Source organism: Hypanus sabinus, chromosome 9 (genome assembly GCF_030144855.1).
Source record: "Hypanus sabinus isolate sHypSab1 chromosome 9, sHypSab1.hap1, whole genome shotgun sequence".
NCBI lineage: Eukaryota > Metazoa > Chordata > Chondrichthyes > Myliobatiformes > Dasyatidae > Hypanus > Hypanus sabinus.
The window spans coordinates 87,305,920-87,333,443 of NC_082714.1; the positions used below are offsets into that span (position 1 = coordinate 87,305,920).

Genomic DNA, 27,524 nt, shown 5'->3' on the forward strand with positions numbered 1-27,524 from the left:
ATCAGATTGACCTTGGAGTAGATTAATGTTGTAGAGTCGAAGAGCACTACAGCACAGAAACAGGCCATTTTGCCTAGTCCCATCAATCTGCACCAGCACCATAGAGCTCCATACCCGCCCATCCGTGATTTCTCTTAAATTTTGAAATCGAACTTGCATTCACCACTTCCACAGGTAGATAGTTCCACACTTGTACTACCCTCTGAGTGAAGAGATTCCCCCTCAGGTTCCCCTTAAACATGTTGTAGCGGTGTGCTACACGCAGCGCTAAAATTACGACACGGAGTCGGTAACTGCAGTCGAAGGAAGAAATTTTATTCGAAATCTTCAGCCTCACTTTTAAGCCTCCCTCAACCTGCCCCCCATGGCGCAGAGGCTCCAAAGCTCTGTGCTCGCAAACCCCCGTAGGCTATCTAATTGTGAGTCGGTTCGGATGTGCCAGGAAATGGGTCGCCACAATGTCATCTTTTACCCTTGACCCATGACCTGTACTTCTAGTGGAACGTCGACCTGAGTAGAAAAAGTCTGCTTGCACGTTGTTGCACAATATTATGGGCTGAATGGCTTGTACTCTGCTGTACTATTCTATGTTCTGTGTCCCAGCATCCAGTGAGTTACAGCTCATGAGTTGTCGCTGTGTCTGCCTGTCTGACTTAGCATCCTTAGGGTGGGGAGGGAGGGATCTCAACTTTAAATCTATTGATTGAATTAGCAACAGCTATTGCTATGGGAGAGAGGTTCACATTTCTCCCCCCACCCCTTTCCTCCCATACCCCCTGTTTCTCCCCCTCCTCTTCTCTCTCCCCCCAGTGCTTTGAAAGTCCTGAACAAAACCCTCAGCTCACATTGCACTACACCCAACAGCCATCAGGAGCCCAGAGAACATGCACCATGCCATTATTAGACATCAATCTACAGACCATTAACAGAATGGATTACATTGGGTAGTGTCCAGACACCGGGGAAGAATGTGTTAATCTCAAATCGGGCCACACTTGTGCATTTGCATGTAAATATGCACACGTATTCCATGTCAACATGTTATAGTCTTAGAGTTATGGATTAACAGTGCACAGAGACAAGCTCTTCAGCCCAACTCAGCGTTGCTGACCAAGATGCCCCAGTAAGCCTGCTCCAAGGTTGGCCATATCCCTTGAGTTGTCTTGTTATGCTTATAATCGTTTGTATCAAGTACTGTGAAAACAGTTTAGCAGCATCACATACACATAGCTTAAAAGACACAGCATACACCAGAAAAACATTTTTTAAAAAGACAAGAATTTCTGCAGATGCTGGAAATCCAGAGCAACGCACACAAAGTTGGAGGATCTCAGCAGGTCAGGCAGCATCCATAGAGGAGGAGTAATGATGTTTCGGGCTGCATCCCTTCATCGATACTGGAAAAAAAGCAGGGAAGAAGCCAGAATAAGGAGTTGGGAAAGGGGAAGGAGGGCAAGCTAGCAAATCTTCCTTAAACATGCATTGTGTTGTGTTTGCTTAAAGTTGCCCCATCTTCACTGAAATTGCTTTCTTGTCCCTCTTTCCACACACTGGCAACATCCCCCTGCTCACCACCTTGAATCACAGAGTGAGACTGCACAGAAACAGACCCTCCGTGCCTGTACATTAAGCACTGTCCCTTTTTATTCTTCCCACTTGCTCATCGGCTCTGTTATCTGCCTGTCACCCATACACTTGGTACATTTTACAACAGGAACAATTAAAGGGTATTTAGACAGGCAGAGAATGGAGAGGCATTTTCAATTGGCACGATGGGCTGAAAGGCTACTTCCTGCACTGTACTATTCTCCATGCATCGGCCAATCAACCCACCAGCCATATCCTGAGGATATGGGAGAAAATCTCTGCAGAGAGCATGCAAACTCTGTTGGGATCAATCCTGGGTCTCTTGAGCCAGGAGGCAGCAGTACTACCTGTTCACTCCATTGTGAGGCTCAAAGATTGGCCACTGGGTGGAGGTACCCAGCACCGTGCACACTCAACCCAGGATCAGAGGAGGTTAAGGAGCTGGAATGTCATCAGATGTACTGAATGACATTTGTACATACACTCCTTGGCCTCTTCAGTAGGTATAATGCATTAACACATTGTTAATGCTAATATCTAATCAGCCAATCATGTGGTAGCAATTCAGTGCATAAAAGCATTCGGACAGGGCCAAGAGGTTCAGTTGTTGTTCAGACCAAACATCAGAATGGGCAAGAAATGTGATCTAAGTGACTTTGACTGTGGAATGATTCTTGGTGCCAGACAGAATTGATCTCCTGTGATTTTCACAGACAACAATCTTGAGAGTTTACAGAGAATGGTGTATGAAAAAGAAAAAAAATCCAGTGAGCAGCAGTTCTGTGACCAAAAACACCTTGTTAATGAGAGAGGTCAGAAGAGAATTGCAGGACTGGTTCAAACTGACAGGAAGGCAACAATGGTGTGCAGAAGAGCATCTCTGAACACACAAGTCAAAACTTGAAGTGGATGGGCTTTAGCAGCAAAAGACTGACGCAAGTTCCATTCTTGAACCTAATAAAGTGGCCACTGAGTGTACATTCCCAGCCTCAGGAGCAGCCATTTGTTAGTGCTGAGCCCAACCCTGTGCCCCAAAGCTAAGATTCCCTGAAGCAAAGTACAAGAGTTAAAGCAGAGAATCTGGCACAATAAAGGAGCTCTCAGACCATTAAGCCATTCTCTCTCCCATAAGTCCTCTGAATACAGCTGTGTTGTCCCACCTCCTTGTTCCCTTATAAATCTCTCCATTCCCCTCCCCCCCCCACTTCCTTAAAATTGCCACCCCCATCGGGAAGCAATTCCCTGGAAATGAAACACCCTGGAAAGTCTTGAAGGCACGACAGGATCCACACGTTTGGTCTGACACCTCCCCCCCCACCCCCCACATGCTCCTAGTTTGCCGGTATCCAATCCTGTCCCCTTCTACTCATCTGGAGGTACCTAAGGCTCTCAGAGAGAGAAAGGAAAATTCCCCTCAGAGCTGCTTCATCTTGCCGTGCTGTTGGTGCTTAAACATTCACATCTGCAAAGCTTGGTGCAGTTTGTTTCCTGTAAGACAGCATTAAACTAATTAGTGATGAATGCTGTGAGACCAGCTAATTGGTTTTCCTTTAGGTAAATAGCATTCTGCAGTGAGATGTCAGGTATAATGTTCATGGGGAATAATTTCATCATCAAATGCAATACATATGTTGTAGGTAATTCCAGAATGGACATTCTTAACCTGAACATTGTGCTCTCATTATTATGAAAGCACGTTCAAGCTGCAGTAACAAAGAGCCAGCCACACAGAGAAAAGGTGTGCAACTTAATTAATTTTCACCAGTGCTCGTAGCCCACAGAACCGTCTGCCATTAGGGTTAGAGTTAGCACATCACTTTCTAGCAATCACAGGTCAGTGTTCAGTTCCAGCCATGACAGTGTGAGTTTCCTCCGGAGTGCTCTGATTTCCTCCCACGTTCCAAAATGTATGGGTTAGGGTTAGTAAGTTGTGAATCAGACTGAGTATCACTGACATACGTCATGAAATTTGTTGTTTTGTAACAGCAATACATAATTAAAAACTATAAATTACATTAAGTGTGTATATATATTAGCTTAGAGAGCAGCAAGTATGTGGAACGGGTTCCCACAAAGAAGAGGTTAAGATGAACAGCAAAGACACACTGAAAGTGAAGTTGGATACCCATGACACAGCAGGAAGCAAAAAGGATGAGGTGAAGTGATGAGATGAGATGTAATTTTAATGATTAGCTTTATTTGTCACACATGCATCAAAGTATATTGTGAAATATGTTGTTTGCATCAAATCAAATCAGCAAGGATATGCTAGGCAGCCCACAAGTGTCACCTCGCTTCAGGCACTAACACAGCATGCCCACTCAACATTTCAGGATCAGCTTCTTCCCCTCCACCATTAGATTTCTGGATGGACAATTAACCCATGAATACTGCCACTGTATTTTTTCTTTAATATAAAATAGTGCAAGAAGTAGTTCAAAAGGTGAAAAAATACTCAAATGTAAGTTAGTGCCAGAAGTGTGGCGACACTTGCAGGCTGCCAACACATCTTCACTGATTTGATGGACACACTATATTTCGATGCATGTGAGACAAATAAAGCTAATCTTTAAAATTATATCTCATTACTTCACCCCATCTTTTTTGCTTCCTGCTGTCTAATGGATATCCATCTTTCCTTTCAGTGTGTCTGCTGTTCACTTCATCCTCTTCCCTATGAGAACCTGTTCCATATATTTGCTGCTCTCTAAGCTAAAACTCCAGATGGTTTGTAGCAGCTGGTTTATATTTGTAGCTCCTCATTCCTGTCTCACCTGCACAAAAAAAATCTCCTCTCCATCTACCTTTTCAAATACAGAGACCTCTCTCAGGTCGCCTTGTTTTGCCAAGCAAGACAGACCTGGCGCTGAGCATAACATCTGGTTTTCCACAGCAGGAACATCATTACAGTGATTTGGGGCTTAAAGAACTGAGAACTGGCTGATACTGATCTAGTGCTTTTAAACCTGCTTTGGGGTAGAGACCTAAAACAGAGAAAAACAGGCCCTTCAGTTCATGCCCATGCTGACCAAAGTGCCCCCCTATTTGCCGGTCAGCATTTGGTCCAATTCTTCCAAAGTTTTCCTGTCCAAGTACCTATTCAAATGTTGTTAATGTACTTACCTCAACCATTTCCTCTGGCAACCCATACCATATAACTACCACCCTCTGCATGAAGTCATGTTATTTTTAAACCTCTTCCCTTTCTTCCTAAACCTATGCCTTTAGTTTTTTTTAGTTATAGATAGACTGCTTATCTATGCCCCTCATGATTTTATACACCTCTGTAGGTTCACCCCTCAGTCTCATACACCAGAGAATAAAATCCTCGCCTGCCGAACCCCTCCCCACAGTTTACTGAATGTAACGTTTCTGTATGGCTCTGTGGTCTTTTCGATGACCTGTACAGCATGGTAGCATAGCAGTTAGCACATCGTTTCACAGCACCAGCAATCACTATGTGGGTTTTAATTCCTGCTGCTGACTTTAACGTGTTTGTACATCCTCCACATAATAACGTGGATTTGCTGCAGGTGGCCCAGTTTCTTCCCACATTCCAAAGACATCCAGGTTAGGATTAGTAAACTGTGGGCATGCTATGTTGGTGCTGGATGCATGGCAACGCATGCACAATCTGCTGATTTAATTTGATGTAAATGACACATTTCACTGCATGTTTCAATGTTTGTATGGCAAATAAAGTTGTTCTTTAATTTTTTTTTATCTTCAATCTGTCAGTAAGTAGCTCTAACTGACCTCAATTTCATCTTTTGCTCAGGAAATCGGACTATTACGAGAAGATTACTGACCCAATTGACTTGGTCAGCATTGAGAAGCAGATTCTGACAGGCCATTACAAGACGGTAGAAGCCTTCGATGCAGACATGCTCAAAGTCTTCAGGAATGCAGAGGTGAGTAAGTAGACTGAGTCCTAACTCTCTTGCTTGGTTAGGGGAGCAGTGCAGGGTGGGGGGGGGAACAAAGTCAGGAGAAATCGCTGCTTGTAGTCCTCAAGAAGTAAAAGCGTTGCATGTATTTGTTGGTTCTCCCCCCCCCCCCCCACCATTCCCATTCATAAACTTTAACACATGTCAGAATTACAACTGCGAAATAACCATGGGTGTCAGAACTGAAGGAGCTGGAGGGCTCAGCAAGTCATGCTGAAGATATTTCTCATGGCGATTGCCATGACCCATACAACAGAGGGGGGGTAATGTGTTTTTTTTTCTATTCACAACATTAGTAGGGAGGTATTTTGTTATTTTTTTCTTTATAATCTGTTTTTCTTTTATCTTTCTTTCTTTGCCTGGACAATCGGGGGGGGGGGGGGGGGACACACATGGAGAATTTTTAAAAGATTCCCTAAGGTACTATGAAAGTTCAAAGGTTAGGTATTACTATAGATTGGAGTAACCCTGTTAAAAATAATGACTAATTTACTGAATTTTTAAAGTTTTAATGTTAATGGGTTTAATGGACCGGTGAAAAGAAAAAACATTTCAACATACATTAAGAAAATGAAAATAGATATAGCTTTTTTTTACAAGAAACACACTTAACAGAGATAGAACATCAGAAATTAAAGAGATTGGGTCGGAAATGTTATTGCAGCTTCATTTAATTCAAAGGCGAGGGGAGTTGCAATTTTGGTTAATAAAACTTTACCAATTAAAATACAAAATGTATTAATTGATTCTGTGGGGAGATATGTAATGATACATTGTCAAATTTTTTTCAGAACTATGGACTCTTATGAATATTTATGCACCAAATGAAAATGATGTAAAATTTATACGAGGCCTTTTTGAATTTGGCTGCTGCACATGACAAGATATTAATAGGTGGAGATTTTAATTTTTGTCTAGACCCAGTTTTAGATAGATCAACAAAGGTTGTTACAAAATCAAAAGTAGCAAAATTAACTTTTATCATTGATGAAAGGTTTAAATTTGATTGATATATGGAGAAGAATTAATCCAAAAGAAAGAGATTACTCATTTTATTCAAATAGACATAAAACTTATTCAAGGATAGATTTTTTCTTATTATCAACGAATATTCAAGACAGAGTGAAAAATATGGAATATAAAGCAAGAATATTGTCAGATCATTCCCCCTTGACAATGATAATGATGGATAAAGAGGAATTGATTTACAGATGGAGATTTAATTCAATATTATTAAAACGTCAAGATTTTTGTGATTTCATGAAAAAGCAGATTCAGTTTTTTTTAGATACAAATTTACATTCAGTTGATAAATTTATAGTATGGGAAGCAGTGAAGGCATATTTGAGAGGCCAGATAATAAGTTATACTTCTAAAATTAAGAAGGAATATATGGTAGAAATAGATCAATTGGAAAAAGAGATTACAAAATTAGAAAAAGAATCTCAAAGATATATGACAGAAGAAAAACGAAGACAACTTGTTAACAAGAAGTTACAATATAATACACTTCAGACATATTGAACAGAAAAAGCAATTATGAGAATTAAACAGATATTACAAACTAGGTAAAAGATCACACAAGGTTCTTGCTTGGCAGTTAAAAACAGACCAGATAAACGATAAATGCAATTAGAACAAGTGTTAATAAAATTACTTATAAACCTTTAGAAATTAATGAAACTTTTAAGAATTTTTATTCTGAACTGTATCAATCAGAATCACAAAATGATAATGTCAAGATAGAAAGGCTTTTATCACAAATAACTCTTCCAAAATTGAATTTGGAAGAACAGAAGGGATTAGGTATGCCTTTCACATTAAAAGAGGTCGAAGAAGCTCTCGGATCACTTCAGAGTAATAAATCCCCAGGAGAAGATGGTTTTCTGCCCGAATTTTATAAAAAGTTTAAAGATTTACTAATTCCTCCTTTTATGGAGTTAATATACCAAGCGGAAAGAACGCATAAACTTCCAGAATCTTTTTCGACAGCTATTTTAATATTATTGCCAAAAAAAGATAGAGATCTTTTAAAACCAACATCATATAGACCTATTTTTTTGTTGAATACTGACCATAAAATAATAGCAAAAATTTTATCTAATTATCTAAATACTTACCAAAATTAATACATATGGATCAAACAGGATTTATCAAAAATAGACATTCGGCAGATAATGTAACTCGGTTACTTAGCATAATTCATTTGGTACAAAAGAGGGAGGAAATGAGTGTGGCAGTTGCCTTAGATGCAGAAAAAGCATTTGATAGATTGGAATGGGATTTTTTATTTAAGGTATTGGAAAAATATGGATTAGGAGTATCTTTTATAAAATGGATTAAAACCTTAAATACTAATCCCAAAGCTAGAGTAGTGACAAATGGTCAAATTTCAACATCATTTCAGTTAACAAGGTCAACTAGACAAGGTTGTCCATTATCACCTGCTTTATTTGTATTGGTGATAGAACCATTAGCTGAATTAATTAGAACGGACCCAGATATTATGGGTTTCAGAGTTAACCAGGAAGAATATAAGATTAATTTATTTGCTGATGATGTTTTGCTTTATTTAACAAACTCATTGTATTTGCTGTGTAAATTATCTTCTAGATTGGAAGAATATGGGAAAATATCAGGCTACAAAATAAATTGGGATAAAACTGAAATTCTACCCCTTACTAAAGGAGATTATAGTCAACGTCGACTAATAACTCAATTTAGATGGCCAATAAATGGTATAAAATATTTAGGTAAAGAATTTATATAAATTAAATTATTTACCATTATTGAAAAAAATTCAAGAGGATCTTGATAAATGGATGACGTTACCAATAACATTAGTAGGCAGAGTAAATGCTGTAAAAATGAATATATTCCCTAGATTACAATATTTATTCCAAACACTTCCAATACAATTACTGCAGAGTTTTTTCAAGAGTTAAATAAATGTGTGAGGAAGTTCCTTTGGAAAGGTAAGATGTCAAGAATATCGTTGGAAAAATTGACATGGAAATTTTACCTAGGAGGGTTACAATTTCCAAACTTTAAGAAGTATTATAAAGCAAATCAACTTAGATTTATTGCATCTTTTTTTGATGAAGATAAACCAGCATGGATTAGAATAGAATTAGATAAAATAGGAGAAAATATACCAGAAGATTTTATATATAAGTGGGTATCTAAATGGATACGGGAAAAGAAAGAATCTCCTATATTAAAACATTTGATTGATTTATGGGATAAGGTAAATGTTGATGATGAGATAAATCTTTATTAGCAAAGAGACCTTTAATTCAAAATAAACTTATTCCTTTTACAATGGATAACCAACTTTTATACAATTGGTTTCAAAAAGAGATTAGATATATAGGAGATTGTTTTGAAGGAGATATATTAATGTCAGTTGATCAATTAAAGAATAAATACAAAATATCAAACAACACTCTTTTTTGTTATTTCCAATTAAGGGCTTATTTAAGAGATAAATTGGGTCAAACAATGTTATTGCCAAAACCTAATGAAATAGAAACTTTAATTCAAAAAGGAAAAACTAAAAAAATTATTTCTTGTATGTATAGTTTGATTCAAAAACAGACAATTATACAAGGAATTCATAAGTCAAGACAAAAATGGGAAACTGATTTGAATACTAAAATTGAAGAAACAAGTGGGTCAAGACTATGTCTTGACAGTATGACAAATACATCATATGTCCAGTTAAGATTAGTGCAATATAATTTTTTACATCAATTATATATTACACCACAAAAAATAAATAAATTAAACCCAAATTTATCTGATTAATGTTTCCGATGTAATCAAGAAATTGGTAATTTTTTTACACTCTACTTGGTCTTGTTTTAAAATTCAACCTTTTTCGATAAATTTAAGAATTTTATTGGAACAAATATTGGAACACAACTTCCACATAATCCAACATTATTTTTACTAGGCGATATTGAAGGGATAAAACCGAAATCCAAACTGAATAAATATCAGAAAAAATTCATAAAAATTGCATTGGCAGTAGCCAAAAAGGCTATTGCAGTTACTTGGAAATCAGATTCATACTTAAGTATAGACTGTTGGAAGAATGAAATTTTTAGCTGCATTCCACTTGAAAAAATTACTTATAATTTAAGAGATAAATATGAAATATTTCTGAAAATTTGGCGCCCTTATTTACAAAAGATAGGATTAAATATATAGGTGCTCTGAAGATAAAATTATTGGTTATCTGGGGAAAGAAATAAATATATATACTAAAGCTATTATGAACTCCATGGAGCATGTGGGGATCTTCCAATATACAGGCATTCTTTCTTTCTTGCTTTTTTCTTCTCTTTTTTTTTCTCTCTTTCTACAGGGATATGTTAGGGGGGAGGGGGGGAAGGGTTGATAATTTTTTTTTACCTTCTGTAACCTATTTGAAAATTCAGTTTAAAAAAATTTATTTTAAAAAAGATATTTCTGCAGCATCATACTGTACTTACAGAAATCCTTTGCTTTCAAGTGCGGTCAAACTTTTGTTTAGAAAATGGAAGTAGAAGGTATAGTGGTTAAGTGTACAGTTCTAAGGTGTAAGCTGAAAACTCCAGTTAGAATTGGATGTACTTATCTCCAAACGTGCATTTTCAAAGCAGTAGGCCCCTCAGCCCCTCAAATCTGCTGTGCCATTTAATACAAGCAACACACATATAATGCTGGAGGAACTCAGCAGGCCAAGCAGCATCTGAACTGGAGAAAAAAGATGAGAAGTCAGAGTAAGAAGGTGAGGAAGAAATACAGGGCAGTAGGTGATAGGTGAAGCCAAGATGGGGGAAGGGGTGAAGTAAAGAGCTGGAAAGCCAATTGGTGAAAGAGGTACAGGGCTGAAGGGGAATCTGGTGGGAGAGGACGGCAGGTCATGGAAGAGAGGGAAAGGGGAGATGCACCAGAGGGAGGTAATGGGCAGGGAAGGAGATAAAGTGAGAGAAGAAAATAGGAATGGGGAAGGGGGGGAGTATTACCAGAAGTTCGAGAAATCGATGTTCATGCCACCAGGTAGGAGGCTACTTAGACAGATTATTAGGTGTTGCTTCTCCAACCTGAGTGTGGTCTCATCATGGCAGTCGAGGAGACCATTGCCTGACATGTTGGAATGGGAAGTGGAATTAAAATGGGTAGTCACTGAAATATCCTGCTTCTGTGAGAATCTGCGGGTTTATAATAGACATCAGTAGATAAACTGTCTCGAGAGATCAGGAAAGGGGAGGGCAGTGTTGGAAATGGACCAGGTAAATTTGAGGGCAGGGTGGAAGTTGGGGGCAAAGTTGATGAAGTCGCCGAGCTCTGCGTGGGTGCAGGAAGCAACACCAATGCAGTCTTTGATGTAGTGTAGGAAAGTTGGCGAGTGGTACTGGTGTAGGTTTAGAACATGGACTGTTCCATGTAGCCAGCGAAAAGGCTGGCATAGCTGGGACCCATGTGAGTGCCCATGGCTACATCTTTTGTTTGAAGTAAGTGGGAGGAACTGAAGGAGAAAGTGGTGAGAGTGAGGACCAGTTCTGCCAGGCAGAGGGGAGTGGTGGTGGAGGAGAACTGGTTGGGTCTGATGTCCAGAAAGAAACGAGAGCTTTGAGGCCTTCCTGGTGGGGGATGGAGGTGTACAGGGACTGGACATCCACAGTGAAGGTGATTGGGGCCAGGGAACTTGAAATCATTGAAAAGATCAAGAACGTGTGAAGTGTCACAGATGTAGGTAGGAAGGGACTGAACCAGGGGTAATAAATCTGAGTCAAGATATGCAGATGTATTCAGTGGGGCAGGAACAAGCAGAAACAGTGGGTCTACCTGGACAAGCAGGTTTGTGGATTTCCAGCATCTACAGATTTTCTCTTATTTGCCATTTAATACAATCCTAGTGATCTGACAGTAGCCTCAGCTCTGTCGTCCCATCGAACCTTGGTAACCTTCTCCTCGTATCCAGGACTTACCCCTGCTTTTAAAATATTTAAAGCATTCACCACCCTTTGAGGAAGAAAGTTCCAAAGACACTCTGTCCTCCTAGAAATAAAATCACCTCATATTTATCTTAACTGAATGACACCTTTCTCTTAAACAGAGACCCTTATTTAGGGGTCCACAGGCTTTTGGGTTGTAGTCAAGTTCCCATTCCTGAATTACAGGAGATACAAATCTATCCTGGCACTGGCTCCCAGTGTCCATGCATAGAACTCCCTCCAGTGCACTATAACCTTCCTTAAAATGGAAACCAATGTTTGGAGAGCAATACTGCCACTAGTATTCCATAAGTGGTCTCACTGATGTTATGCAGGACGACTCTACTCCTTTAATTCATTTTCCCCTAGCAATAAGTAATAACTTTTTTTTATGTTCATAATTCCTTACTCTACCTTCATGCCAGCCTTTGTGTACCACCCAGTCTAGTCAGAAGGCAGTATCCATCATTAAGAACCCTCACCTTCAGGAAATGCCCTCTTCTCATTACTACCATCAGGGAGGAGAAACAGGAGTCTGAAGACAAAACACAACATTTTAGGAACAGTTTCTTGCCCTCCGCCATCAGATTTCTGAATAGTCCATGAACTTATGAACACTTCCTTTTTATCTTGCTCTCTTTTTGCACTATTTATTTACTGCTTATACTTATTATTGTAATGTATAGAATTGTTTTATTGTTGTTATGTATTGCACTGTACCACTACTGTGAAACAAATTTCACACATTTATGTCCATAGTAATAAATCTGATTCTGATACAGATCCTCCTGCATCTCAGAGGTCTACAACCCTTCATCTCTTGGACAGTATATTTCATGCCAAAACAGACACATTCACAGTTGTTTTCATTTTATTCTATATTTCTTCTCATTTGCCAGATCTTTGCTCCCTCACTCACTCAACCTACCCATATCCCTTTGTAGCTCCTGATGTCCTCTTCTCAGCATGCATTCTTCCCTTGTGCATCCTCAGAGAGGTTAGCAACCCTGCCTTCAGTGACTTCATTCACTGAAAAAGTTAAGGCTCAATAACATTCCTTTTGGCCACTATGTGTTGGGTGTTGCCAGCCAGAGAGAGATCCATTTATATCTAGTTTATGATTCACACACACAAAGCGCTGGAGGAATTCAACAAGTCAGGCAGCATCTGTAGAGGAGTATAAACACTTGGAAGTTTGGAGCCGAGACTCTTCATCAAGATGGTATTATCTATTTCTGTTCAGTCAGCCGTCCAGTTTTCTGTCTACACCTTTGTGTTTCTTCCTGCAGTAACCTAAATACAGCCCCTTATTTTAGCCAGAGGGTGGTGAACACAGACAGCTCTGGAAGCCAAGTCGTTGGGTATATTTAAAGCAGAGGTTCATAAGTTCTGATTAGTAAGGACATCAAAGGTTACAGGGAGAAGGGAGGAAAATGAGGTTGAGAGTGATAATAAATCAGCTGTGATTGAATAGTGGAGCAGACTCTATGGGCTGAGTGGCCTCATTCTGCACTTATGTTTTATGATCTTATTAAATGGCTTGACTGTCCTAATTGCTGGGTTCAACAACAAGACTTTACCTCCATGCAGTATCATTAACTGATACCGTCAAACCCTACAGGTTTAATATAAGGATATTGAAATAACTAGATGTAGTAATGTTCGAGGCCATGACATGTGTTCAGGAGAGGAAGGATGTAGAGATACTGAGTGGAAGTAGGTGAGGTGAGAAATAGGCGAGTCAAGGGGAGATGGGGATTGAGAAAGAGGATTATGGGTGATAGAGCATACAGCATGGAAACAGGCCCACCAACTGTGTGCTCTACATCAACCATCAATTTAAACTAATCCTATCTAATTCTGGAGACGTGGACAATAGAGATGCTGGAATCTGGAGCAACACCTAGAACACTGGGGGAGTTCAGGCAACATCTGTGAAGGGTAATGGGCCGTCACAGATAAGATAGAAGTAGGAAAGTTGTTTCCATTGGTAGGTGAGACTAGAACTAGGGGACATTGCCTCAAAGTTCAGGGGAGAAGATTTAGGATGGAGATGAGGATAAATGTTTTTCTCAGAGAGTGGTGAATCTGTGGAATTCTCTGTCCAGGGAAGCAGTTGAGGCTTCCTCACTAAATATATTTAAGAAACAGAATGGGTTTTTACATGGTAAGGGAATTAAGGGGTATGGGGAAAAGGCAGGTAGATGGAGCTGAGTTTACAAACAGATCAGCCATGATCTTAGTGAATGGCGGGGCAGGCTCAATGGGCCAGATGGCCTACTCCTGCTCCTGCTTAAGTTCTTATGTCATTGTTTTGGGTCTAACTCCTTCATCTGGACTGTAGGTGAGGTCAAGCAACACACACAAGATGTTGGAGGAACTCAGTAGGCCAGGCAGCATCAATGGAAAAGAGTAAACAGTTGAGGTTTTGGGCCCGTACCCTTCATCTGGACTGGGACAAAGGAAAATGAGAAGTCAAAGCAAGAAGATGGGGGAAGGGAGGAAGAAGTGCGCAGTGGTAGGTAAGGTCCTCATGAAGGGCCCCTATCCAAATATCACTGTACATCTCCCTCCACAGCACAGAAACGGGTTACCTCTGATTCATCTGCTCTGTGCCGAACTGTTATTGAGCCAAGTCCCACGGACCGTAATCCTCCATACCCCTCCCTGCCATGTAGTTAACCAAAGTTTTGCAATCAAACCCATTTCCACCACTTCCACTGGCAGCTCATTCCACACTCACACCATTCTGAGTGGTTCCCCTTAAATATTTCACCTTTCATCCTTAACCCATGACCTCTGACTAGTTTCACCAAACCCAAATTATCTCTATCTATACCTTTCGTAATTCTGTATCCCCTCATTCTCCTACATTCCAGGAAATAAAGTCCTAACCTATTCAACCTTTCCCTCCAACTCAGGTCCTCAAGTTCCAGCAACACCTTTGTAAATTTTCTCTGCACTATTTCAATCTTACTGATATCTTTCCTGTAGATAGGTGATCAAAACTCCACACAATACTCTAAACTTGGCCTTACCAACATCTTGTACAACTTCAACATAATATCCCAGCTCCTGTACTCTTTTTTATTTATGTATTTATTTATTCAGAAATGTGCAGAACAGGTCTTTGGACTGTGAGAGGAAATCAGAGAAGATACCCACACAGTTCATATGGAGAACATACAAACTCCTTACAGGCAGCACTGGAATTGAACTCCGAAACAGCCCACGCTGTGATAATGTGTGCTAACCACTGCACTGGATCTGATCTTCACTCATCTCCCAAGATGGGGGATGTGTCAGAGGAAGGGCGACTGGGAAGAGGGGAGGTGTTTGTCATGGAGTTTCCAAACAATCCTTTGGCAGTCGGCTTGTTTTCAGCGTAATTGGCTGCAGCTCATTAACTGGAATTGGGAGCAGGTGTGGGCCCAGCAGGAGAGCTGCTCGACCAGGCATTACGGCCTTGGGCTCTGATAATGGATGCCAGATAAATGCTGTAGATTCTGCTGCTCTGGCAATGTGCCAGCACACAACTCTTGGGACCGTTCATGAATCCGAATTACAAATCTCCTTTGTGGTTTCTTTTTTCTGTTGAACATTCCTTGTCGCCCTTGAATGGAGCACTTTTTGGTCTGCTACGCTCTAAGGAATAAAGTCCTAGTCCGCCCACCCTCCCCTGCAGCACTTCTGTTCTGGTCGCTGGACTGTTCAGCAACCTGTCATTGTTGAAAGTCCTGGCATTAGGTGTTGTCCCACCTAAGCAAGGACAACTAATTCCCTTCCCCATGAGAGTCATAGACCACAACAGTACGGGGTGGCACAGTAGCATAGTGGTTAGCACAACGCTTTACGTACCAGCAACCCAGGTTCAATTCCCACCGTTGTCTGTAAGGAGTTTGTACATTCTCCCTGTAACCGCATGGGTTTCCTCCAAGTGCTCCAGTTTTCTGCCACTTACCAGTTGATAGGTTAATTAGTCATTGTAAATTGTCCTGCAATTGGTTAAATCAGGGGATGCTGGGCAGCACGGCTTGAAGAAAGAAGCTCTTTGGCCCATCTACCTGCACCTGGAACATAGCTCTCCATACCTCTGCCATCCACGTACCTATCAAAAAACTTCACACATGTTAAAATTGAAACCATATCTACCGCTTTCACTGGCAGCTCACTCCACACTCTCTGAGTGAAGAAGTTTCCCTTAAACATTTCCCCTTTCACCCTTTAACCTATGACCTCACCCAACCTGAGGAGAAAACAGCCTGCATGCATTTACCCTATGCCCCTCAAAATTTTAACTCTATAAAATTCCTCATTTTTCTGCGTTCTGGGGAATAAACTTTCCCTGTAACTCAGATGGGTTTTTACAAGGGTCAAATAGTTTTATGGTTTCCGTTATCATAGTTCATTGTTAATTGCTGAAATTTAATTCACAAAAAGCCACAGTGGGATTTGAAATTGTGGCTCCGGATCAGAGGTCCAGAACTCTGCTTGTAGACCCAGTTATTCATGCTCTGCCTTCCTCTCCAATTAGATTACTTCATCGGCTGCCCTTTCTTGCTTCCATCTCTTACCTCCAAGTCTCTGTTGCTATCTCCACTCTCCTGTCCTCCATCTGCCTGTCACCCTTCTTCACCAGGATCCACCCATCGCTTGCCAGCTCTTGCTCCACCCCTTCCCCTCACCTCTCAATGCTGGCTATTTGCTCTCCAAGTTTAAGTCCAGGTCCAAAACATTGACTGACCATTTCCCTCCACAGATGCTACCCTACCCGCTCAGTTCCCCCACCCAGCATCCTGTGTGTTGCTTCACTTGTGTTTCCACAGTAGCCCTGTGCCCAAGGTCCTACAAACTAAACACTTCTTTTGAAGCCCCACGCGCCACTATTCTCACTCCCAAGTTTAGACTACAAGGTGAATTTACGTGTCTCGGTCCCAAGGGTGTGCCTCGGTGTCCAGTCTGTGACCCTCCCCTTGCATTGTGTGACATAAGAATCAGAATAGGTTTATCACTGACATTTGTGCTTAACGTTTGTTGTTTTGCAGCAGTAGTACAGTGCAGGCATTTAAAACAAAGCTATTTCAAGTTATAATAGTAAAAAATAAGAGTACAAAAGAAGAGTAGCAAGGTAGGGTTCATGGACTGTTTAGAAATCTGATTGCGAAGAGGAAGGAGCTGTTCCTAAAACATTGAGTGTGGGTCTTTAGGCTCCTGTATCTCCTCTCTGATGGTAGCAATGAGTGCTAGCACTTTCCACTCCAACCACAGAGATTGCTGTAAACTGGGATTGTCATATGAGATCCCATGGTAACTTTGTCCTGAGGTTCTTTCAAGCCAACTTCACATAGCTGAACATCAAGCACCAATTACATTCCAACTTCCTGTATTTCTCCCTCGTTCCTCATTCTCCCTTTTTCCATTCCTCTCACCCTTCTTCTCAACTACCCCTCACCTCCCTCGAGTTCCCTTCTTGCTTCCATTTCTTCCATGATCCATTGTCCTCTCCTATCATTCTTTCTTCTTCAGCACTTTACCTTTTCTACATATCACCTCCCACCTTCTCAATTCATTCCTCCTCCCCATCCACCTACCTTCTGCCTCCCCTGTTCTCATCTATTATCTGCCATCCTGTACTCCTTCTCCTTCCCCCATCTTATTCTGGCTTCTCCCTCTTCGTTTTCAGTGCTGATGAAGGGTCTCAGCCCAAAACGCTGTCCTGCTTATTTCCCTCTGTGGATGTTCCTCCAGCATTTTGCATGTGTTACTCAGTTACACTGATCCATTTTATTCTCCCCACATTCCTATCAACTCTTCTCCCCTGCATTCAACCCTTCACCCATACACAAGAGGTACCTTTATTAGCCCACTGAACCCACATTTGGAGATCTGGGGGGTGCACAGTGTAGTGAGGTACAGCATCCAAGAAAAGCCCAAACAGTCACAGGGAGAATGTGCAAACTCCGCATGAACAGCTTAAACCCATATACCTACCTTCTCACCATATCCTTTGATGCCCTTATTTCTGTTCTAAAACCTCTCCCCTCAATTTGAGGGTGTGCTTACTAGTTCCTTTCAACATTCAGTAGATTTCAATGCAATCCTTCTAAATTCCAGTGCGTACAGGCCTAAAGCTGCCAAACGCTCCTCACATGTTAACCCCTTCATTCCCGGAATCATTGTCGTGAATCTCCTCTGGACTTTCTCCAATGACAACACATCAGAGGTTGGGTCACAGGAACTGTAAGACAGCGGCTCTACCAGCTGCATTAGCGTGGCCCCTGCATCTTTTCAGTGGCATCACTGGGCTGTACCTCTGGCTGTGATTACACCTTTGGAGTCAAGCTTGTAACCAACGCCAGACGGACAGTATGCCATCATTAGGAGGGTATCTTGATCTCTTCTGATCACGTGAGTGTGTTGGCTGCCCATGCACTGCAGCACTTATGGTTTTTGTTTGTACTTTGTGCACTTCAGAAATATTTCGGCAGGAAGTCTTCCATAGGCAGAGACGTTTGCCGCCTGAGGAAGGTGTACTATAATGCGCGGCATGAAGCCTCTGCCCAGATCGATGAGATCATCGGCGAGACTGCCAGTGAGGCTGACAGCAGCGAGACCTCCATTGGCGAGAAGGAGAACGGCATCGAAAAGGACGACGATGTAATCCGTTGCATCTGTGGCCTCTACAAGGACGAGGGGCTTATGATCCAGTGCGAGAAGTGCATGGTGAGTGCATGGCTGTCCGGACGCAGCGCTGTATTCCCTTTGACAACCAGGCAGTGGGGCTTCATTCAGCTCTAGCTCCCTGTCTTGCAAGGGCAAGTAGAAGGGGGCTGTAATGTCAAAGTCAAATGTATTTTAGTTAGAGTAACAAGCCCTTCTGGCCCAACCAGCCCACATTGCCAAATTAGACCCATTTGACCAATTATCCTACTAATCCATACATCTTTGGAATGTCGGAGGAAACCTTAGCACCTGGAGGAAACCCATGCAGCCAAGGAAAGAAGGTACAAACTGGGAGGAATGATATATCTGATTTTCCTGAGCATTCCCAAAGTTCAGAGACAAAAGCCAGGTGATGTTGTAGTATCAAATGATCTGTTGGGGGAAATGAGATCAAGCAGCATCCGCAGGGGATTGGTGTGAGGAACTATCGACATTTCAGCTTGAAACCCTGTATCGGGATCTGGTGTAGTATGTATGTTGGTGTGTTGTTGGCACAAAGCACTAATCAAAAGAGGCGACATTTCTGGTGTCTGGAACTTATCAGCCTGCTCTAGTCACCTTACCAGTTTGTTTAATTCCCTTTGGAGAGGCTCAGCAGTGAAGGGCTAAGATTCTCACTAATTTGATCCGAGGCCAATTTAAAGAAGGTGAGACACACAGGACACAGATGTTGGAACACGGAGCAATGAACAGTGTGCTGGAGGAACTCAGCAGGTCAGGCAGCTTCTGTGGGGAGGAAAGGAATTGTTGACTTTTCGGGTCAAAACTCTGTTTATTTATAGTGCCATGATCACTGATCAGGATTCAATTCCCCCAGCTAACTGTAAGGAGTTTGTACATTCTCCCCATAACCGCATGGGGTGCCTCCAGGTAATCCAGTTTCCTCCCACATTCCAAAGATAAGTTGGTTAATTGGGCAGCATGGGCTCATTGGGCCAAAAGGGCCTGTTACTGTGCTGTATCTCTAAATAAATAAAAATTATAAGTGTGACGGTAATAGGCAGACAATAAGGTGCAAGGCCATGACAAGGTAGATTGTCATGTCAAGAGTTCATCTTATTATATTGGGGAACCATACAATAACCTAATAACGGTGGGATAGAAGCTGACCTTGAGCTTGGCAGTACATGCTTTCAGGCTTTTGTATCTGGGAGAGGGAGGAGAAGAGGGAACAGGCTGCACTGTGAATTCATTCTTTGCCACTTTCACCCCAGGTATGGCAGCACTGTGACTGTATGCGCGTAACTGCAGATGTCGAACACTACCTGTGTGAGCAGTGTGATCCTCGGCCTGTGGAACGGGTAAGCTGACCCCTTCTTCACCTGACAATCAGTGCTTGATTTTTTTTTGTAATTCCTGGTTCGATTCTGGAGAAGTTATATTTTGCCTCTGCCCAGTCTTTGGCAACATTTGGTATTTTTCCTCACTAAAGCAAAACCATTCAAGATGTAACCAGCTCTATGGTATAGCCAAATCAGAACTAGCAATGACAATTACAGACAACTTCAAACTTAGTGATAATTATTTTTTCAGTACATGCTTTCCTTATCTTATCGAGTAAGAGTATGAAGGACAAAGATGGGCAAATGATCAGTTGATCAGTTTTTTCATTGGGGTAGAAGAGTCTAAAACTAGAGGGTCAGGCAGCATCCATGAGAAAAGAGTAGCCAATGTTTCAGGCTGAGACCCTTCATCAGGAATGGGGGGGAAGAGAGGGCCGAAGCCCAGTAATAGAGATAGGGGAGGGGGATAAGCCCTCTCCCCTACCCCCTCCCCTATCTTTATTACTGGGCTTTGGCCCTCTCTTCCCCCCCCATTCCTGATGAAGGGTCTCGGCCCGAAACGTTGGCTACTCTTTTCTCACAGATGCAGCCTGACCTGCTGAGTTCTTCCAGCATTGTGTACGTATTCTTTGATCCACAGCATCTGCAGTTGTATTTTTGTGTTCTGAAACTAGAGGGTATGGGTTTAAAATTAAATTTATGACAACCTTCATTTCTCCCAGAATGAAAGATGAGGGTAGTGAAACAAGCTACCAGAGAAAGTGAAGCGGAGCATGGGGGTAGAATTACAATATTTAAAATACAATTGGACAGATACATTGAGAGGAACCAAACCATAAGACACAGGCCATTTGGCAAAGGGGACTTGCTCAAATAAACACTTGCTCAAAGGGGACTTGTTCAGCATGGATGTGTGGGGGGAGTGAAGGGCCTGTTCCTATGCTGTGTGACTACAGCTATCTTTATTTCTCAGAATGAAACAGAAGGCTTTTCAGCCTATTGTGATCTTGCTAGCCCTGAAGGCACAATCCTATTAATACTGTTCCCTTATTCCTCTGCACCCCTGCACATATTTCCTCTCAGACATGCTCATCAATTCCCCTCAAATTCTTTTGCCAGTCACCCACACTAATATTGGATGACCCAGTGGTGCAGCCCGTAGAGCCACCACCTCAATCTCCACCTCTGGCACCATGTGTGTGTGTGTAGTTTCCAAGTCCACCCTGCAACCCCATGCGTTTCCCCAGAGTGCTTCAGTTTTTTCCCCACTTAGCTAAGTTGTGCAGGTCACTGAGTTAATAGGCCACTGTAAAATTTTCACAGTGTGTGGCTGAGGAGTAGAATCTGGGTTTAGCTGGTGGGAATGTGGAGAAAATGAAATAAAATTGGGATTAATGTAGAATTGGTATAAACGGATGCTTTGTGGTCAGTGGGCCAAAGAGTCCATAACTCTGTACAACTCAGTAATGTGGGAGGAGCACAGCAGCCAGGGGGACCCAGAAGGTGCAGATTCTATACAGATGCCAGCATCTGCAGTCAGGGTCCAACCCAGCTCCTGGGAGCTATGGGGTCATGACACCTGCTCCTGTGTCCACTGCGGCATGTTAACAAGCAACTTGTCTCTCACACACCACACACACCCACACAGTTTTAACTTATGGATTAAACAGAGAGGGATGTAGAGTATACAGGATTGTCTGTGATAGCTACAAGAGGTTGGATGACACCAGTGCTGATGGAGAGAGGGAAGTGAATTGCAGGTGGTAGACAGGAGAAGATGGTTAAAAACAGGATGAAAGGGAAGCAAAAGAGATTTAGTCAAGATGAGTTCATTATCAACTTAGTTTAGACTACAGAAACTTCTGTGATGTTCTCAAATCAGACCAAATTGAATTTGTGTGCCCAAGTACAGTGGGTACAGGCAAAATAAAAATTTTACTTTCAGCAGAATCAGAGGCATGTAGATTGGACAACACATTAAACATGAACTATGTAAGACAGTGAAGACTGTGAAAAACAAGATAGACATACCAAAAAAAGGGACAAGTTCATGGTAGTGCAAGAGGTGTTCCATAGTGTTACATTACTGAGATAGATGTTAAGGTTTTGCGGGTCAGTTCAAGACTGTAGGGAAGTGGATGTTCTTGAACCTGATGCTGTGGGACTTAAACCTCCTGTACCTCCTGCTTGACAGCAACTGTGACAAGAGGGCCTGGTGGGGAACTTTTGACAATAGATACCACCTGGAAAAGCAAAGTATTAAAGGTGTTGGGTAGCATTCATAGAAGCAAGGTTGACAAACTGAGCAGAATAAAATTTTATAAGCAATGGCCAACTCTCAGATGTTATCTCAGATAACTTGGGAGCAATCAATTTGGGGCTGAATGGGGAGGGAACCAAAACCTGAAATCATATTAGTAAAGAAGGCAGATGCCATGTTTGCCTTTATTAGTCAAGGCACTGAGTTCAGGACTCAGGAAGTTACTTTGCAGGTTTCCCACCTCTGGTTAGCCTGCACCTGGAGTACTGTGCAGTTCTGGAGAGGGTGCAGAAGTACTTCAACAATGCTGCCAGGATTAGACGGCTGTGGAGGCCAGGTCATTAGGTATATTTAAAGTGGAGGTTGATGGGTTCTTTATTAGTAAAGGTGTCAAAGGTTACAGGGAGAAGGCAGCAGAATGGAGTTGAGAGGGAAAATAAATCAGCCATGTTGGAATTGCAGAGCAGACTCAATGGGATCACTGGCCTAACTTTGCTCCTATGTCTTATGGCATGTGCTACAAGGAGAAGCTGGACAAGCTAGAGTTGTTCTCTCTGGAGCGGGGAAGTCCCGTTAGAAGTTTACAAGGTTATGAAAGCCATAGGTTGGGGTAGACAATTACTATCTCTGTAACCCCTGCCAGGGTGGAAATATCTAATGCTAGGTGGCGTGCATTTAAGGTGAGAGGGGGAAAGTTCAAAGGAGATGTTCAGGGAAGAATTTTTTTACAGAGAGAGTGGCAGTTGCTTGGAATGTGCTGCTGGGGTGGATGGTGGTGGACATATTAAAGAGGCTCTTAGATTTGCATGTGAATATGCAGAGCATGAATATGGAGATCGTGTAGGCAGAAGGGAATAGTTTAGTTAGCATTTTCATTATTAGTTTAATTAGTTGGGCTCAATGTGGTGGGCCAAAGACCCTATTTCTGTACTGTTTGTAACTTGGCATTTGCTGTTATTTTGTTCATTTCAGGAAGTTCCCATGATCCCCCAGCCCCACTACGCCCAGCCTGGCTGTGTGTACTACATCTGCCTGCTGCGAGATGACCTTCTGCTTCGACATGGTAGGTAAACTGGGTGCATCCTCCACTTGCCAATAAATGGACCTAGTGCAAGCCATTAAAGAACTGTCCCCCAGGGTGGGAATAGGATGGCACTGGCATTGGTTTATTAATGAGATAACAGTGAAAAGCTTGTCTTGCATACCGTTCATGTAGATCAGATCATTATTGTAGAGCAAGGTAAAGAATGGAGAATAGGGAATGCAGTGCGGGTGAGCAATAAAGTGTGAGACCATGTCAGGGTAGATTGGAGGCCTTATGGATTCCTCCCGACTCATGGCTGATTGCAGTCAAGTGAGACAGAGAGCTGTGATTCGCAGTGCTGTGTCACTCCCACTACCCACTACCATTGATGGGTCATGCCAGCAAGAACCTCTGTTTCTCGAGACAACAGCTGTTTCAGCATACGATGCTGGCACAGCTACACAGTAGTGATTGTAGAGTTGAGCTCGGCAAACTTCAGCAAAAACTATCTCTTCATAGGGACACACAAGAAAATGGGAACAGGAGCAGCTTGCCAGACCTGAATTCCATATGATTATGGCCGATCCAGGCTGGCCTCAACTACGCCAGTCCCCATAAAGCCCAAAATTCATTGATGTACTGCCACCTTAAATACTTCCAGTGGTCTGGTTCTAACCGTCCTCTGGGGCAGAGAATTCCAGAGGTACACCACCCACATAGAAAAGAAATCTCTATGCACCTATCAAGGTAGTATATGGTAGCATGTAAGTATTTTGACAATATACAAAATATGTTGTATGTCACCATTTATTACCTTGAGATTCATTTTCTTGTAGACATTTACATGAAAAAGGAAATACAATAGAATTTTATGACAGACTATAGCTAAACAAATGAATGTACAAAAGAAAACAAACCACAAATAAAAATAATACTGAGAACATGAGTTGTAAAGAGTCCTTGAACATGGGACTATAGGTTGTAGAATCATTTCAGTGTAGTGGTGAATTAAGTTACCCATACTGCTTCAGGAGTCTAATGATTGTAGGGTAATAACTGTTCCTGAACTCGGTGGTGTTGGACCTAAGGCTTTTGTACCTCCTCTGCAATGGTAGTAGTGAGAAGAGGGTATGGCCTGGATAGTGAGGTTTTTTGATGATGGATGCTGACTTCTTGTGGTAGCACTCCTTGTAGATGTGCTCAATGATAGGGAAGACTTTGCCTGTGATGGACTGGGCCGTATCTAATCAAGCCATTCTGATGAAGGGTCTCAGCCCGAAATGTTGACTGTTTACTCTTTTCCACAGATGCTGCTGAGTTCCTCCATCATTTTGTGTGTGTTGCTTGGATTCCCAACATCTGCAGATTTTCTCTTGTTTCCAATACTTTCTGTAACCTTATCCATTTCTGGCAGTTGGTGTTTCCTACTAGGCCATGACGATACTCTGCACTGTGTATCTGTAGAAGTATGTCAAAAGTTTTTAAAGACATGCTAAATCCACACAAACTTCTTTTTTAAAAAAAAGTAGAGATGCTGTTTTGCCTTTGTTTAAATGTCGCTTGTGCTAGTCCCAGGACAGATCCTCTTATATGTTAATGCAACTAGTAACACCGAGGAAGAAGTGACTAGCCCATAATCTTGTAACCTTGTTTCCTCATCCATGACTCTCCCACCAGTAAAAACATCTCATTATCTGCTCTGTCAGGCCCCCTTCAGGATCTTGTGTGTCTCAATAAGGTCACCCATACTTTTTCTAAACTCTGAAAACTACAGACTATTTAGCCTCACTTGATAGCCATGTCTTCCTGTGAATTAGTTTGGTGAATCTCTTCTAGATTACCTCCAGTACTACAACTCTGAATTTTCTGCTGCAGCAACTCCCGTGGTTCAGCGTGTTCTGAATCTTCACTGCAGATCTGTACTAATTAACTACCGTTGCAGCTTCAGTGATCTCAGCTGACAGTGTTTCCAACTTAATGAAACTTTTGTTTACGGACCTTCTGCAACTCTCTCGCCATACTTAACGAGACATTTCTCCTGTTCAGAGGAAGATGATCGGGGGCAATTTCCATGGTCTGACATTTTCTGTGGCCAAGCAACAATCGCCTCCTGGGGTGTCAGTAGAAAGTTACTATCTGTATTTTCTTGGTTAGTTGAGGGATCACAACACTTGATGCAATTGTACATAACCACTCTAATTTTTAAATTCCAAATTCTTCACAATAAAAGTTATAGTCCACCTTAACGAGAGGAATGTAGAGCAAGCCCAAGTGTAGTTGCAGGGAATTCAGTGGACAGCTTCCTCTGAAAGGGACAAGAATTCTGAATTGGTTTATTATTGCCTCTCGTAGTGGAGTACAGTGAAAAGCTTGTTGTGGATATTATTTATACAGATCAATTCATTACCCTGTGCATTGAGATTGTACAACACTATTCAAAATAAAATGTAAACTACCAAAAAAGTGCAGTGCTGGTAAACAATAAAGTGCAAAATCATAACGAGATAGATTGTAAGGCCAAGAGTCCATTTTACTGTACAGGAAGTTCATTCAAGAGTCTGATAACAGTGGGATAGAAGCTGTCCCTGATCTTGATGGTACATGCTTTCAGGTCTTTGTATCTTCTGCCAATTGGTAGAAGGTAATCAATCCACACCAGGGTGCAGCATGGACTCTTCAACAGGCATGAAAGGTTTTAAGCCAATGAATGTGCACATCAGACACGTCTGACCAGAGGAAGTGGGATTTCATGCACTAATTAACTTTGTGGTCAAAATGTGATACGTCTCACAGCACAAGGAAACATTTAACCCTGCCATGAGATCCCACATGATCAGGTTGTTAAATCCTGTGGTTTGGGGGTGTTTAAGCCACTGCCTCTCCATCAGACTTTTATTGTCTCTTCTTCCCCCCCCCCCCCCACTGCTGTGGTAGACATCAAAGTTCAGAAACTTCAATGTAATAAATATGATGAATAACATAGTGTCCAGATTGTGGGATCAGTTCAGTGTTTTCCCTTCTGAATCAGGAGGCTGTGGGACTTGAGGCTCCTGTACCTCTTTCTCAATGTCAGCAGCAAGCAGAGTTGATTTGTTGTGTGTTTATGTTCTACTACAGGTGACTGTGTTTACCTGATGAGAGATAATCGGCGAGGTCCAGAGGGGCAGCCCGTGCGACAGTCTTATCGGCTCCTATCCCACATCAACCGGGACAAACTCGATATCTTCCGTATCGAGAAGCTTTGGAAAAACGATAAGTAAGGCAGCAAGTGCTTCAGTACAAAATTCTGGAAATAGCTCAGAAATTCATGGCTGCCTTTGCCTATAATGTATCCCAGTGTAAAAACTAACAGAAGTCCCTATCAACCAGGACTAACCCCAAAGCATTACACAGCAGCACATCTGTTTCCCCAACCAGTAATGTACTCAGTGTTACACAATAAGAGATCCATCTCCACCAACACTGTACCCCAGTGTTATATAGTGACAGACTCATCCCTATCAGTACTGTACTCTAGTGTTACACGGTAACAGACCCGTCCCCACCAGTGCTGTATCCCAGTGTTATACAGTGACGACACATCCCCAGCAGTACTGTACCCCAGTGTAATACAGTGACAGACCCATCGCCACTGGTACTATACCACAGTGGTATAGAGCAGCAGACCCATCCCCACCAATACTGTATCCCGGGGTTATACAGTGACAGACTCATCCCCATCAGTACTGTACATCTGTATTACATAAGCTCTGCTAACATGAGAGGACAATACTTGGAACCTCCATGATTGAAGGTATTGTAAATTGTAGTGCTCCAGACTGCAGTCTTTACTGAATGCTGAATGCCTGCTTGATTCCACAGGGGGGAGCGATTTGCCTTTGGCCATCACTACTTCCGGCCCCACGAGACTCATCACTCCCCATCAAGACGGTTTTACCATAATGAGTTATTCAGGGTGCCCCTCTATGAGATCATCCCTTTGGAGGCTGTGGTGGGAACCTGCTGCGTGTTAGACCTCTACACATTCTGTAAAGGTGAGTTCCTTGTGCCTCATAGTTTCTGATGTTTATGACATTCTTGACAGTGTTCTTTCAATGGAAAGCAGCTGAAGCTGACAGCCACCACACATATCCTTCAGTAAACCACTGACTTTTTAAAAAGAGTTACAGGCCCTTCTGGCCCAATGAGCCCCTGACATCTAATTACATCTGTATTACCTACTAACCCATGTCTTTGAATTGTGAGAAGAAACGCATGTGGTCACAAGGAGAATGTACAAACTCTTTACAGACAGCAGCAGGAATTGAACCTAGCGCTGTAATACTGTTACGCTAACCACTACACTACCATACCCACTCAAACTCTTTGCAGCATTGCTGTTAAGCAGAATCTGATTGTTCTGGCTGTTGTAGAGTAATAAAGCATGGAAATGGGCTCTTCAGCTCATCTTGTCTGTGACCAAGGTGCCCACCAAAGCTAGTCACATTTGCCTGTAATCCTTCAAAACCTTTTCTATTCAGATACCTATCCAACTAGCTTTTAAATGTTGTTATACACACACTATCCTCTGCATAAAGAATGTGACTCATTGCTCCCTATTAAACACTCACAAACCTATGCCCTCTAGATCTCTTCTAAATTGCTCCCCTCTAATTTTAAACCTGTGTTCTTCTGGCAGGAGACCCCCATACCCTGAGATAAAGACCATATTATGCC

At 42.0% G+C, this 27,524-nt stretch overlaps 1 protein-coding gene across 2 annotated transcripts in view; it reads left to right on the forward strand.

The window, feature by feature from the left end:
- The window catches only part of ash1l (ash1 (absent, small, or homeotic)-like (Drosophila)), a 374,764-nt gene that overhangs the window by 340,359 nt on the left and 6,881 nt on the right, over positions 1-27,524 (forward strand). For both annotated transcript variants that reach the window (XM_059980070.1, XM_059980071.1), the window contains 6 exons: positions 5,366-5,498; positions 17,993-18,241; positions 19,456-19,542; positions 22,757-22,847; positions 25,926-26,064; positions 26,670-26,842. In XM_059980070.1, the coding sequence (XP_059836053.1) occupies positions 5,366-5,498; positions 17,993-18,241; positions 19,456-19,542; positions 22,757-22,847; positions 25,926-26,064; positions 26,670-26,842 (872 nt within the window). The remainder of the gene's footprint in view (positions 1-5,365; positions 5,499-17,992; positions 18,242-19,455; positions 19,543-22,756; positions 22,848-25,925; positions 26,065-26,669; positions 26,843-27,524) is intronic.